At 37.8% G+C, this 16753-nt stretch overlaps 1 protein-coding gene across 1 annotated transcript in view; it reads right to left on the reverse strand.

Annotated features, from left to right (window-relative positions):
* The window catches only part of LOC132547766 (general transcription factor 3C polypeptide 1-like), a 60283-nt gene extending 44065 nt beyond the window's left edge, over positions 1–16218 (reverse strand). Inside the window, exons 1-12 of the mRNA XM_060211567.1 lie at positions 16168–16218; positions 15788–15864; positions 14694–14902; positions 13895–14049; positions 12126–12257; positions 11152–11272; positions 10253–10426; positions 9703–9821; positions 8080–8231; positions 4873–5080; positions 1288–1409; positions 86–322 (exon numbers count right to left, since the gene is read on the reverse strand). Of these exons, the coding sequence (XP_060067550.1) occupies positions 86–322; positions 1288–1409; positions 4873–5080; positions 8080–8231; positions 9703–9821; positions 10253–10426; positions 11152–11272; positions 12126–12257; positions 13895–14049; positions 14694–14902; positions 15788–15864; positions 16168–16178 (1717 nt within the window). The 5' untranslated portion in view covers positions 16179–16218. The remainder of the gene's footprint in view (positions 1–85; positions 323–1287; positions 1410–4872; positions 5081–8079; positions 8232–9702; positions 9822–10252; positions 10427–11151; positions 11273–12125; positions 12258–13894; positions 14050–14693; positions 14903–15787; positions 15865–16167) is intronic.
* Between the last annotated feature and the right edge of the window lie 535 nt (positions 16219–16753).

Here is a 16753-nt window from a genome sequence, read left to right on the forward strand (position 1 = left end):
GTTAAGTATTATTATATTGACTTATACAAAACATCAAAAATCCTACTCTATTTGATGTACAGGTGTGAAATTTTATCCAACTCACCAAGATTTGACCTGCTGTCTTTCATCACTTTCCTTCTATTTTTGAACCGGACTGTTTTTTTCACTCCTTCTTTGACTTCATTCACTGCCAGCAAGTCTTCACAACTTCGAATGATAGTAGTCTCACTCTTCTCCCCTGCATTTTCTGGATTGTTGACATCAGAATCAACAGATATGTTCAGGGTAACTTCTGTCTCATTCATGTTACCATGAGTTATATCTCCTGACATGGACATTCCTAAAAAATTTTAACATTTTTGTAGGGGAAAAAAAAGGAATTTCAACTTTAAATATCTTTTAAACTTTGTTTTAATAAATATAAATACCCATTTTTCCCAATATCAAAATTGACAACTGAAACAACTCAGCACAATAGGACTACATAAAGGACCATCTATACCATTTTATAAATATCTTTGTGATAATTATCAACATTGAACAGAGACATAAACATTACAGTACTTAATGAAAGTAATTCCATGTCTGGTAAAAATCCATGTCTGGTAATAAGCCCATGTCTGAAAATAAGTCCACAACTGGTAATAAGCCCATGTCTGAATTCCATGTCTGGTAATAAGCCCAAGTCTGGTAATAAGCCCATGTCTGAAAATAAGCCCATGTCTGGTAATAAGCCCATGTCTGAAAATAAATCCATGTCTGGTGATAAGCCCATGTCTGAAAATAAGTCCACAACTGGTAATAAGCCCATGTCTGAAAGTAATTCCATGTCTGGTAATAAGCCCAAGTCTGGTAATAAGCCCATGTATGAAAATAAGCCCATGTCTGGTAATAAGCCCATGTCAGAAAATAAATCCATGTCTGGTAATAAGCCCATGTCTGAAAATAAGCCCATGTCTGGCAATAAGCCCATGTCTGAAAATAAATCCATGTCTGGTAATAAGCCCATGTCTGAAAATAAATCCATGTCTGGTAATAAATCTGTGTCTGACAATAAGTCCAAGTCGGGTAATAAATCTGTGTCTGACAATAAGTCCATGCTTGACAATAAGGCCATGCTCTATGATAAGTCCTTGCCTGACAATAAACCTACAAAGGTGTACTTCCATTCAATAAAATTAATAAGAAACCAATGCCATTTCATTGTCCTGTAACAAGCCCTGAATTGTGATGAGAAGGTTTTCCCCTTGGGGTTATATGAATTTATGCATACTTCTTTCAGCGTACATAAAAACATGAAAGTACCTGAACCCAAATGAGGAGCAGCGCTTCCTGAGGATAGGTCTTCTTTCTGGAAAAGTTTCTCCTTTTCTTCCACAAATTCCTGATACAACTTACTCTGAAGTCGGTGTTCTTTAGCAATGTAACTGAGGAAAACAAAAACAATGTTCCCCATATGAAGGAGGCATGAACTTCCAAGAAAAATATGGTTATGTACCTAAATTATACAGGGTAAACATTGACATTTTTATGATGCTGTATAAAAACAATTATAAGATTTGCATTGTCCATAAGTTGATAACATGGAGTCAAAATAGCTTTAGACAAGGTGATAGGATCACTGTGAGAATGTGAGACGTTAAGATGAGATAGGATCACTGTTTGAATGTGAGACGTTTAGATGAGATAGGATCATTGTGAGAATGTGAGACGTTAAGATGAGATAGGATCACTGTGAGGATGTGAGACATTAAGATGAGATAGGATCACTGTGAGAATGTGAGACATTAAGATGAGATAGGATCATTGTGAGAATGTGAGACATTAAGATGAGATAGGATCAATGAGAGACGTTAAGATGAGATAGGATCACTGTGAGAATGAGAGACGTTAAGATGAGATAGGATCACTGTGAGAATGTGAGACGTTAAAATGATATAGGATCACTGTGAGAATGTGAGACATTAAGATGAGATAGGATCACCGTGAGAATGAGAGACGTTAAAGTGAGATAGGATCACTGTGAGAATGTGAGACGTTAAAATGAGATAGGGTCATTGTGAGAATGTGAGATGTTAAGATGAGATAGAATCACTGTGAGAATGTGAGACATTAAGATGAGATAGGATCAATGAGAGACGTTAAGATGAGATAGGATCACTGTGAGAATGAGAGACGTTAAGATGAGATAGGATCACTGTGAGAATGTGAGATGTTAAAATGAGATAGGGTCATTGTGAGAATGAGAGATGTTAAAGTGAGATAGAATCACTTTGAGAATGTTAGATGTTAAAATGAGATAGGATCACTGTGAGAATTTGAGACGTTAAGATAAGATAGGATCACTGTGAGAATGTGAGACGTTAAGATGAGATAGGATCATTGTGAGAATGTGAGACGTTAAAGTGAGATAGGATCACTGTGAGAATGTGAGACGTTAAGATGAGATAGGATCACTGTGAGAATGAGAGACGTTAAAGTGAGATAGAATCACTGTGAGAATGTGAGATGTTAAAATGAGATAGGATCACTGTGAGAATGTGAGACATTAAGATGAGATAGGATCACTGTGAGAATGTGAGACGTTAAGATAAGATAGGATCACTGTGAGAATGTGAGACGTTAAAATGAGATAGGGTCATTGTGAGAATGTGAGATGTTAAAATGAGATAGGGTCATTGTGAGAATGTGAGACATTAAGATAAGATAGGATCACTGTGAGAATGTGTGATAATAAAATGAGATAAGGTCATTGTGAGAATGTGAGATGTTAAAATGAGATAGGGTCACTGTGAGAATGAGAGACGTTAAAGTGAGATAGAATCACTGTGAGAATGTGAGATGTTAAAATGAGATAGGATCACTGTGAGAATGTGAGACGTTAAGATGAGATAGGATCACCGTGAGAATGAGAGATGTTAAAGTGAGATAGGATCACTGTGAGAATGTGAGACGTTAAAATGAGATAGGGTCATTGTGAGAATGTGAGATGTTAAAATGAGATAGGGTCATTGTGAGAATGTGAGACATTAAGATGAGATAGGATCAATGAGAGACGTTAAGATGAGATAGGATCACTGTGAGAATGAGAGACGTTAAGATGAGATAGGATCACTGTGAGAATGTGAGATGTTAAAATGAGATAGGGTCATTGTGAGAATGAGAGATGTTAAAGTGAGATAGAATCACTGTGAGAATGTGAGATGTTAAAATGAGATAGGATCACTGTGAGAATGTGAGACGTTAAGATGAGATAGGATCACTGTGAGAATGTGAGATAATAAAATGAGATAGGGTCATTGTGAGAATGTGAGATGTTAAAATGAGATAGGGTCACTGTGAGAATGAGAGACGTTAAAGTGAGATAGAATCACTGTGAGAATGTGAGATGTTAAAATGAGATAGGATCACTGTGAGAATGTGAGACGTTAAGATGAGATAGGATCACCGTGAGAATGAGAGATGTTAAAGTGAGATAGGATCACTGTGAGAATGTGAGACGTTAAAATGAGATAGGGTCATTGTGAGAATGTGAGATGTTAAAATGAGATAGGGTCATTGTGAGAATGTGAGACATTAAGATGAGATAGGATCAATGAGAGACGTTAAGATGAGATAGGATCACTGTGAGAATGAGAGACGTTAAGATGAGATAGGATCACTGTGAGAATGTGAGATGTTAAAATGAGATAGGGTCATTGTGAGAATGAGAGATGTTAAAGTGAGATAGAATCACTGTGAGAATGTGAGATGTTAAAATGAGATAGGATCACTGTGAGAATGTGAGACGTTAAGATGAGATAGGATCACTGTGAGAATGTGAGACGTTAAGATGAGATAGGATCACTGTGAGAATGTGAGACGTTAAGATGAGATAGGATCACTGTGAGAATGTGAGACGTTAAAGTGAGATAGGATCACTGTGAGAATGTGAGACGTTAAGATGAGATAGGATCACTGTGAGAATGAGAGACGTTAAAGTGAGATAGAATCACTGTGAGAATGTGAGATGTTAAAATGAGATAGGATCACTGTGAGAATGTGAGACATTAAGATGAGATAGGATCACTGTGAGAATGTGAGACGTTAAAATGAAATAGGGTCATTGTGAGAATGTGAGACATTAAGATGAGATAGGATCACTGTGAGAATGTGAGATGTTAAAATGAAATAGGGTCATTGTGAGAATGTGAGACATTAAGATGAGATAGGATCAATGAGAGACGTTAAGATGAGATAGGATCACTGTGAGAATGAGAGACGTTAAGATGAGATAGGATCACTGTGATAATGTGAGATGTTAAAATGAGATAGGGTCATTGTGAGAATGAGAGACATTAAAGTGAGATAGAATCACTGTGAGAATGTGAGATGTTAAAATGAGATAGGATCACTGTGAGAATGTGAGACTTTAAGATAAGATAGGATCACTGTGAGAATGTGAGACGTTAAGATGAGATAGGATCACTGTGAGAATGAGAGACGTTAAAGTGAGATAGGATCACTGTGAGAATGTGAGACGTTAAAATGAGATAGGGTCATTGTGAGAATGTGAGATGTTAAAATGAGATAGGGTCATTGTGAGAATGTGAGACATTAAGATAAGATAGGATCACTGTGAGAATGTGAGATGTTAAAATGAGATAGGATCACTGTGAGAATGTGAGACGTTAAGTTGAGATAGGATCACTGTGATAATGTGAGACGTTAAAATGAGATATGATCACTGAGAGACATTAAAATGAGATAGGATCACTTTGAGACTTAAACTTCTATCTTATTTTTTATATGAATATGTCTAGAAATAGTCTGCTTCATGGTCGGCCATGAATATATTTACTCTTATCTCATATATCCAGTAATGCTTCTTGTGACACCACTAACACTTACTATCTGACTTTCTGCTTGCCCTTCTCCTTCAGGATTTGGTCCACCATGTTCATACGAACCATGTTTTTAATAAGGACACGTGACATGGTCTCACGAATGTTAAGCATCTTTGTGAGTGATGTCTGAGTCAGTCCCTCGGGACCTACATTCTTTATTGCGTCATAACACTGACGTAAGGTTGTCCTCTCATACACCCACTCAAATTTGCCTACAAAAAGAATTGTTTTACATGTAATTTACAGCATCTAACATGAACATGACACTGTCAATCGCTGATGCAGTGATTTATATATAAAAGTGACTTATGTCTAATATCTTGCTTTGATGCTTTCTCCTACGACATATGCTCATGTCAATTTTAATTAGTCATCAATGTTAATATTTCAATAATTCATGGAATTATATATATTATATATTACACTGTTGTCTGGTAACACTTTCCCAATCTACCTACTTGGTTTCCCTTTCCTAGCCTATCTACCTGCTTTCCCTTCCCAAGTCTGCCTCCCTGCTTTCCCTTCCCTAGCCTACCTACCTGCTTTCCCTTCCCAAGTCTACCTACCTGGTTTCCCTTCCTTAGTCTTCCTACCTGGTTTCCCTTTCCCAGTCTGCCTACCTGATTTCTCTTCCCCAGTCTACTTACCTGATTTCCCTTCCTCAGTCTACCTACCTGGTTTCCCTTCCTCAGCCTAACTACCTGGTTTCCCTTCCCCAGTCTACCTTCCTGTTTTTCCTTCCCCAGCCTACCTACCTGGTTTCCCTTCCCCAGCCTACCTACCTGGTTTCCCTTCCTCAGCCTAACTACCTGGTTTCCCTTCCCCAGTCTACCTACCTGTTTTTCCTTCCCTAGCCTACCTACCTGCTTTCCCTTCCCTAGCCTACCTACCTGGTTTCCCTTCCCCAGCCTACCTACCTGGTTTCCCTTCCCCAGTCTACCTACCTGGTTTCCCTTCCCCAGTCTACCTACCTGATTTCTCTTCCCCAGTCTACCTACCTGGTTTCCCTTCCTCAGTCTTCCTAGTTTCCCTTCCCTAGTCTACCTACCTGGTTTCCCTTCCTCAGTCTACCTAACTCGTTTCCTTTTTCTAGACTTCCTACCTGGTACTTTTTTCCAAGCCTACCTATCTTGTTTCCATTTCCTATCTGCCTACCTGGTTTCATTTCCCAGTCTACCTACCTGCTCTCATATTCCCAGCCTATTTACCAGGCTACACTTTCCCAGTGTACCTACCAACTTTTCCTTCCCTAGACAACAGTTCCATGACAACCTACTTGCTTTCTCTTCCCTAGCCTACTTACCTGCTTTCCCTTTCATAGCCTACCTACCTGCTTTCTCTTCCCCATAGCCTACTTACCTGCTTTCCTTTTCATAACGTAAATATCTGCTTTCCCTTCAAAGCCTACTTACCTGCTTTCCCTTTCATAGCCTACTTACCTGCTTTCCCTTTCATAGCCTACTTACCTGCTTTCCCTTTCATAGCCTACCTACCTGCTTTCCCTTTCATTACCTACCTACCTGCTTTCTCTTCCCCATAGCCTACTTACCTGCTTTCCTTTTCATAACGTAAATATCTGCTTTCCCTTCAAAGCCTACTTACCTGCTTTCCCTTTCATAGCCTATTTAGCTGCTTTCCCTTTCATAGCCTACTTACCTGCTTTCCCTTTCATAGCCTACTTACCTGCTTTCCCTTTCATAGCCTACTTACCTGCTTTCCCTTTCATAGCCTACCTACCTGCTTTCCCTTTCAATGCCTAACTACCTGCTTTCCCTTTCATAGCCTACCTACCTGCTTTCCCTTTCATAGCCTACTTACCTGCTTTCCCTTTCATAGCCTACTTACCTGCTTTCCCTTTCATAGCCTACTTACCTGCTTTCCCTTTCAATGCCTACCTACCTGCTTTCCCTTTCATAGCCTACTTACTTGCTTTCCCTTTCATAGCCTACTTACCTGATTTCCCTTTTCATAACCTACCTACCTGCTTTCCCTTTTCATTACCTATCTACCTGCTTTCCCTTTCATAGCCTACTAACCTGCTTTCCCTTTCATAGCCTACTTACCTGCTTTCCCTTTCATAGCCTACTTACCTGCTTTCTCTTCCCCATATCCCCATAGCCTACTTACCTGCTTTCCCTTTTCATAACCTACCTACCTGCTTTCCCTTTCATAGCCTACTTAGCTGCTTTCCCTTTCATAGCCTACTTACCTGCTTTCCCTTTTCATAACCTACCCCCCTGCTTTCCCTTTTCATTACCAACCTACCTGCTTTCCCTTTCATAGCCTATTTAGCTGCTTTCCCTTTCATAGCCTACTTACCTGCTTTCCCTTTCAAAGCCTACTTACCTGCTTTCCCTTTCAATGCCTACCTACCTTGGTTCCCTTTCGTAGCCTACCTACCTGCTTTCCCTTTCAAAGCCAACTTACCTGCTTTCCCTTTCAATGCCTGCATTACCTGCTTTCACCCTCATAGCCTATTTAGCTGCTTTCCCTTCCCTAGCCTACCTACCTGCTTTCCCTTCTCCAGTCTACCTACCTGGTTTCCCTTCCCTAGCCTACCTACCTGCTTTCCCTTCCCTAGCCTACCTACCTGCTTTTCCTTCCCTAGCCTACCTACCTGGTTTCCCTTCCCTAGCCTACCTACCTGGTTTCCCTTCCCTAGCCTACCTACCTGCTTTTCCTTCCCTAGCCTACCTACCTGCTTTTCCTTCCCTAGCCTACCTACCTGCTTTCCCTTCCCCAGTCTACCTACCTGGTTTCCCTTCCCTAGCCTACCTACCTGCTTTCCCTTCCCTAGCCTACCTACCTGGTTTCCCTTCCCTAGCCTACCTCCCTGCTTTTCCTTCCCCAGCCTACCTACCTGGTTTCCCTTCCCTAGCCTACCTACCTACTTTTCCTTCCCCAGTCTACCTACCTGGTTTCCCTTCCCTAGCCTACCTCCCTGCTTTTCCTTCCCCAGCCTACCTACCTGCTTTCCCTTCCCCAGTCTACCTACCTGGTTTCCCTTCCCTAGCCTACCTACCTGCTTTTCCTTCCCTAGCCTACCTACCTGGTTTCCCTTCCCTAGCCTACCTACCTGCTTTTCCTTCCCTAGCCTACCTACCTGGTTTCCCTTCCCTAGCCTACCTACCTGCTTTTCCTTCCCTAGCCTACCTACCTGGTTTCCCTTCCCTAGCCTACCTACCTGCTTTTCCTTCCCTAGCCTACTTACCTGCTTTTCCTTCACCAGACAGGCCATTTCCTGTTGTTTCTGCTCCATCTTCCTCTTCCTCATCACCGCCTTCCTCCTCACTATCCTCCTTCTTCACCGAAGGATGCTGAATCATGGTGATTGTATGAATCATCTTCTCAGAAAGTCCATTTCTATAAAAATGGTTATTTCATCTGTTTTATTACTGCTTATCATTTTTGTGTGTCCTTGTTCACCTTGACTTATGTGCAATAAAGCACTGTGTGAAGTTAAATTAAAAATGAAACTACAAGAAAGCTGACAAGAATTTTCTGAAAATACTAGCAGTGGCCTCGACCCTGACCCTTCAACCCTAAAACTCAATCTTGCATGAGATAAAATGATCCTTTTATAAGTGAAGTTTGACCAAATCCCTCAAGGAATGATGCGTGCTGCCAAGGTAAACTAACATTATGTATATACTAACAGGGGCATTCCCTACTAAGGCATATAATCTGGTTTAGTGGCTACTATGGCACAGTCTGATGGAGAGGCTGCTATTGTACAAAGTGAAGAAAACTAACCCTATTGCACCATTCAAATGCCATCATTACAGTGCATATCTATGTACTTTTAATATCAAGAATACTGTAATTGATCAAGTTTAAACAGAAGAGAGAATCTAAAGAACGTTTACAGTGTGATAATGAAAGTTATATTCACAAGTTTACAGCACTACTCTTCACTTAAATGTTGGAACATGAACACATAAAAGCATTCAACAAATTATACATGTTCATTTATAAGAAATATATGACAATGCATGTCCCCTCTTGAAATACCTTACCACACAGTACATATCCCCTCTTGTGATACTATAAAAGAAGGTATATATCCCCTGTTATGATATAATAAAAGAAGCTACATGTCCCCCTCCTGTGACACAATAACAGAAGGTACATGTCCCCTCCTGTGACACAATAACAGAAGGTACATGTCCAATCCTGTGACACAATAACAGAAGGTACATGTCTCCTCCTGTGACACAATAACAGAAGGTACATGTCTCCTCCTGTGACACAATAACAGATGGTACATATCCCCTCCTGTAATACAATAACAGAAGGTGCATGTCTCCTCCTGTGATACAATAACAGAAGGTACATGTCCCCTCCTGTAACACAATAACAGAAGGTACATGTCTCCTCCTGTGACACAATAACAAAAGGTACATGTCCCCTCCTGTGACACAATACCAGAAGCTACATGTCTCCTTCTGTGATACAATCACAGAAGGTACATGTCTCCTCCTGTGACACAATAACAGATGGTACATATCCCCTCCTGTAATACAATAACAGAAGGAGCATGTCTCTTCCTGTGATACAATAACAGAAGGTACATGTCCCCTCCTGTAACACAATAACAGAAGGTACATGTCTCCTCCTGTGACACAATAACAGAAGGTACATGTCCCCTCCTGTGACACAATAACAGAAGGTACATGTCTCCTCCTGTGACACAATAACAGAAGGTACATATCCCCTCCTGTGACACAATAACAGAAGGTACATTTCCCCTCTTCTGATACAATAACAGAAGGTACTTGTCCACCCTTGTGATACACTACCTCATGTTTTCAGTAACCATACCAGATGTACTTACTTGCACATATACTCTTCCTCTGTAGCCTCGGGATAAACTTCTCGATAAGGAAACTTGTCAGCACGCAAGAAATTTGGATAGCTGTTGTATAACTTTTTAAATAAGGTTGCATCCACTTCCTACAAAGAGCAAAGAGTGACAAATCAATCTGCGCTGTAAATTAAAGTAAATAGCTCAATCAGTGCTCAGACTTGTAATTAATAGCTCATTCAGCACTCAGATTTTAAATAAATAAAATGCTCAAACTGGTTGTAAATTTCATCAGAGCTCAAACTAGTGGTATAATAGGTCAATCGATATTCAGTCTTTTAGTAATAAAGTACAGTCAATGACAGGAAAAAATCTTCTTGCTACATGCATCAGCAAATAAAGTTTACACCAAATAAAAACAAAGAAAGAAATAGTTCACCATATTTTTTTTCATTCTTCAGGCTTTAATCAATACAAAAGTTTTTACTGTGGTTAGATCCCTTTAGAGTGGCCTTAACAAACACTGAAAAAAATTATAACCTTATTACAGGGAATCTATCCAATTACAAACTCAACATACCAGGCGTTCACGTACAGTACCAGCAACATCTCGGTGATTAGGACGACCAGACAGGTAGTTGCAAGCCTGCAGCAACAGTATACTGTACTTGGACCGAATCTCTTTATAAAACCGTTCCAAGTGGAAAATTCGTCGAATCTGCTGCTTGTGTTTTACATCAACGACTGTCAAACTCTGTAATACAAACATACAGTAAAACAACCAGAACATGTCAGCCCACAATGTCTGGACATTGGACAGTATCAAAAACACATAATTGTAAAACTGAGGAAAAACAAAGGCTTTGTTTCTCATTATTCCCACCTAATTACAGCTCAATGGCACCAGTGGAACTGAATAAGTTTCAACGTGTTTAGAAGATGGCTGTCATGGCAAAAATATTTTATTTCAGACAGACATGAAAATTAACAACACTTCGTCCTGATTATCTCAATATCATTTCAGCAAAGTTTAAGGTGAATATAACAGGTAGAACTTTGGGAACACACTTAAAATTGGTGTTGTTCAGAGAAACCATGATTGCACAATCATGTGCTTTGACAAAGACGGAAAACATTTTGGCACTACAAGAACTGCAGAAGAAGTTTAAAATATATTTTTGAGATGGCACCCATATTCGATTTCTGACCAACCCCAAAAAATAACAACTTAAATTTAGTCAGGACCATCTCGGAATCATTTTAGGCAAGTTTGAATTGAATTTTACAGGTGGAACCCAAGAGGAATTTTAAAATGTGAAAAGCTCACCCTTTAGGTCAGATGACCTCAAAACTTAGTAGAATTACAGATATTCTTCAGACTTAATCGATGAATATTTTACTTGCTAATTTAGAAAACTATTGCTACACTGATTTTTTTCTTTGAGACTTACCTATTTCTACACAACATTAATAACTTACCTGTTTTTTTATCAGACCTAATTTGACCAGATTTTTCGTGTGGTAGAATATGGTTTTGGGCGGCATGTTAAAGATCTGTAAGCTGAGTGGACCAACAGACATACAGCCATTGAATCGTGACCTAAAATAATACAAAAGCTTATCATAACTCAATATAATGTAACTGCCATTTTAAGTCTATTTTAACACTCTATAAGGAGACAAAAGGTTAAACATAGCACCCTCTCTTTGACTGGTTCCAGAAAATGAGTGCTGTTCTGACAGTACATTTGCGATTTGATCACACTTTTAGCAAATGGTTCATAAGTGAATTGTCAGAAATGCTGTAGTGAAGACATCAGGCCACTTTTACTGGACAATGGAAAGAGACATTTTTCAGCAATCACATTTTTGCATGTTATTAATTCAATGATTGTCTTTGTTTAAATCATACTTGTCTAATACTATTGAATAATTTATTGAATGATCTTCACTGAAATAGTTTATCAGCTTTACTTGTTTATAAAAATATCTCTAAATCTTAATCAAAATTAATCAAAATCGATTGAAATTAATGCAATTTACTGACATAAAAAATTACTGGATTCTTCAAATGACATTACATGTATAACACAAACAATTAACATTGCTTTCAGGGTTTACATTTAAGTATTGCATTACTGTCTAACATGAGTTCATGTTGACAAAATGACTCCTGTATACAGATGGAATGGTTTTTAAGGTAAGACCAATCCCAGAATACCCTGTATATAAGTGGAAAGCTTCAGAAAATGACAGAAAGTACAGCACTTGCTTTTTCATGTTGATGCATTCCCAGCTTTATAACATTATCAAACTGATTTCAACCAAAGCCCCTTCAAAAGAAAGTTGAAACATTTCATTCTCCGATTGATTTTGGTGACGCCCGTCTTGGTAAACACGGACAACTAAGCTAGACACTAATGAGTAGTTTGATAAAAACAGCACCCGAGTACCTTCCAATCCTCTCAAGAATACAGTAAGCATGAAGCATGTTGGACCAGTTGTGACTGGGATCATACAGTGGTCCACATATTGCATTCTCTCGCAGCTCCTGGGAAGCTACAATCACCAGTTTCTCACCCCATCTGTTTGAAGAAATTATTACTGTCAGAAACATAGCATACAACATACATGATAAGAGGTCCAAGGAAATTGAAAGTCACCTGTGTTACAATTCTGGTATTGTTCTTCTTGCATATATCATAGAAATAATCTTGTTAGCAAAGACAACATGAACTTTATTGTACACATAATGCAAATGTAAAAACTATGCATAACATTATTCAAAAATGACAACTCTCATATATAAAGTGAATTGTATCCCATCCCCAGGGAAAAAGTGAGTCATGAAATTGACTATTTTAGTCAGACCCTTCAATCCATAAAGAGCATTTGGTTCTACCACAACTGAGTCTTTTTTTAAATTTTAGTCCATTTGAAACCTTTTAACCACACTCATCAGCCTTTCCAGGTCAACCAAGGTCAATATGTGCATACTGGAAAGGTCAACCAAGGTCAATATGTGCATACTATCAAACTGTACCAAAAATTCTATACTTTTAATTATTTCTGATGATTGAGACCCTAAAGTCATGAAATTAACAATTTTTGTAAAGCAACTAAGAACATCCATGAAGAGAGTTTGAATCTACCAAACCTGGGTGTTGAGATTTTTGTAATTTCAGGCATTTTTACACCTTTTGGCTGTGCCCCTCAGGCCCCTGCGGTGGAAACTATGCAATTTACAATTTGGTTCAAATTTGACTAAAAAACTTTCTGCAAAATTTCATTGAATTCAGTTCTGGTGTTTTCCAGCAGAAGCCAAAAATCTTAGAAATTTATGAAGCACAAAAAAAAAGCAATTTCCATAGGTACATCATGAGATTTTGTCTCAAATGACAATAAAATATGGCAATTCACTAATAGATCTGAAAATATATTGATAACTGTTGTAATTCCTGTTACTATAAAATAATGTTTCTCTCACAAATGGTCAATTCTTACAATTGATGTAGAACAATGTATAAGAATACTGAATACTTGTTTCATATAAAATTCTTACTGATAAATTAATCCAGGAGATGATTAGATGTTCTTTCCAAACCAATTGTGTTTCTCTACAATTAATACTGATCTAACCACTAACCATAGTCCTGTGACTGGAACATTAAATGGTGGCCAGCGTGAGAACTGTCAAATCTCACCCATGAGAGATCTTTCTGTGACTTATCAAAGAAGAACATTGTGATAATGATGGTCCAGGGGTCTAGGGATAGTGTTAGATTATACGATTATTTTTAAGGCATTAGACATACTTTGAAATTACCCTAACACAAACCAAAATTAGATAGACCCCCTCCTTTTCCTTTGAGCTTCTGGACATGTTTCAACACTAGGGTTAAGATAAGGCATTATTAGGCCCTGGAACCATCTACAAAACCTAGTATAATCAAACAATCACTGCTACAGATGGTTCCACCCCACTGGAGGAGATGCAGGTCGCCCCCACACGTCACCAGAACACTGACGTTCATCAGTTAGACGATACCCAGAGAAAAAAGGAATCCCTAAACCCAATAATGACATAGTTCTGGTTGCTGGTAACCAACAACATTACACCATATACTGTCTAATTTCTGTTCTATAGATTCCCAAAACATTTAACCCTATACTGAAATATTTCTGATCTGTGGTAACCAACAACACTAAACCCTATACTCACTTATTTCTGGCCTCCTCCAATGTTACAGCAGATCTTTTCTCGTCTGCTTTCACCAAAGTTGTTATATTTGTGCGTGTGTCAAATGTCGAGCATGATCCATAAACACCATCTTGACCTATGATGTCGATAGGGTAGATATCTTCTGGAACTTGTTCCTGTAAATATAAACATATTGAAACCAAGGAAGATAAAAAATTCTCCTTAAATTTTGTATTTAGCAATAAACATTGTAGCTGCATAATTCTTTATCTGTGGCCTTACTTAAGAGTATTTCAAACAAAACTTCTTTTCTTTAATCAAAATTGGGCATTCCTGTTCAAAATAATTTGTTGTCTACCATTGTTATTTTCCCATAGGCACCAATATTAATGACTGTCCAATTCATCCCAACTAATAGCTATGGATTGCTTGTTTGTTTCCTAAGTTTATCAACATAGCATCAGCCAGGATCATTTTTAGACTGGATCTTCTTGTAGAAGTTGTTGGCTTCCTCACTGAAATACATACAGGAGGCCCGTCACATAGCATTAAAAAAACTGAGGTTAAGTATTTTGCCTATGGACACAACCATAACAGCACAGAACAGTCCCGATTTCAGCTTTCTGTAAACTCAACCTGTCTCAAGTACTAGGGAGAAAACCTAGACATTGGATATACAGTCACACAAATATTCAATGCTCTACCAAATTAATTTTACCTTCAACAATAAGGAGTGACATTATGTGTTAACACATTAACAAAAAACATAGTCACATGATATTCCTTTTAACGTAATGATACCTATTTACACTATACTTACCAATTCTATCAGTCGTCCAGAATCAGGATCAAAGGACTCCAAGCTATTGTAAATAACTAGTGGAGGCCGTGGCTCAGGGATTTCATAATATTCTAAGCCATGCAATGTGACAAGACACCGCCATAGGTATGCCTTCGACTTGTCTGTCAGTTTGATGGAGAAGTTCTGTCTCCTGGATAATCTCACCCATAGGGACTCAATACTTATTCCTGAAAATTAAATAAAAACAAGATTGTTAAAAGGAAATTAATTTATATTGTACATGATTCTAAAAATTAAAGCATTAATATGTTATAAAATTATATCATATAGCTCAACATTGAATTCAATGGTGTTTTTTACATGTACCTGGAAATATTAACTATATATGCTTAAATCTATGATTTGGTGATTTCTTCAGATACCATATATAAATAAAAAGATCTATTGGATACAAGCTTTTAAGCTAGACACCACACAGTTGTGTGAGAATACAATATACTGTAGTAATACACATCATAATATGTAAGAAATGAAGACAAGATCAATTAAGTGTCACCTATAAATATACTCTAACAACGTTAAATATACATAAGACAAGAAACTTGTATGACAGGTGCCTGTAAACATTACAGTCAGCATAAAATAACATGATGATAATTGATCTGCCTCCTCATGTCATACTTTTATACCATGGTTATACCATATCTTAACCTTCTCACAAGGACCCAAGAATTAATTACAACTACCTAACATTTGAGAGTTATATCAAATGACAGTCATGACCTGTAATCTAAACTGGTTAGTGATAATAATCACCGACCTATTCTAGCCAAGTATCAATTCTTGCTAATATATACCAGCTAAACGTACAATGGCAAGAATAGGTTAGCAACTTCTATACAACTAATATGGTATCAAACTATAATTTTTTTAGCTCATTCATGTTATAAAAGAAGTTTGACAAAGAAATCAGAGAATTGCATACTTCACATAAATGCAGAGACAAGTAAAGAATCAATCATGTATGTTGACCAATGTTCATATTTTACTTTCATCTGAACAGTTATAGCATTCATCTTATGATCAATGGAGTTAGTGATGTGATTTCATACCATCCAAACCTTCCAATGCAATCTCATCCCTGATGGCTCCTAAAAAATCTGTATCCATCTTGCTCAATTCAAATTGTCTGAAAATTGAATGATCAACAATTGAATAGTGTTGTTTACAAAAACTAAGGATGTATTGAAATACATTTCGTCCTGAATCATAGTAAGTGATCACAGTTTTGAAATGAGCGGTTACTATTATCACAAAATAACAAAATATTGAATACATAAACATTCAACAAATTAATATCAACATCGAATCCATACGACCATAGTCCGATGTCCCTTGCAGGATACGAAGATAGGGTTAGTTACAGTAAACTGCTGAGTAATAAATTTTGATCTCTCTGCATAAATATTGGTAAATCGTTTCTATTTCTCACTGTATTTGCATAGATAGTTGATAGGGACCATAAATGGTAATTTTCTTCACAGTGACAGTTTCAGCATGGCAATGTTTTCATGTATGGCGCCATATTGCACAGTTCGGTATCTCTCTTTTGTGCAGAAAATTCAGAAGAGTTCCGGAGTAATATTTTTCGCGCGAAACTGTGGTACAGATAAACTCGTGCAGATATTATTAATTTCTTCCGTAGCCTACTGAAAACATGATTGAAACGTCTGCCATGCTGGGAAATTCATTGTTATCGCCACCTGAGTAATTAATAACTTGCTACCTTGTAATATAAATTATCTTTACATTTATATTTGTAGGTCCAGAGACATATTATAACGTTATATATGTCTCCAGAATTGGTAGGTCTTCTGTCAGCAACTGAACGTGTAACTTGCTTGAAAAATAAATCATAACTATTTTTAATTATTTTTATTTTTTTTTAAATGCCTAATAGCGACTACCGACGATTTATTTTTTAAAGGATAGAAGAGGTTTTCCAGTCGTACCTTACACATACATCTACATACATAACAACGTCACATAACTTCGGAATCTATGGAGGAGGCCTGCTT

Source organism: Ylistrum balloti, unplaced genomic scaffold, assembly GCF_031769215.1.
Source record: "Ylistrum balloti isolate Yb309-2 unplaced genomic scaffold, AGI_CSIRO_Ybal_v1 Utg369974, whole genome shotgun sequence".
In the NCBI taxonomy this organism is placed as follows: Eukaryota; Metazoa; Mollusca; class Bivalvia; order Pectinida; family Pectinidae; genus Ylistrum; species Ylistrum balloti.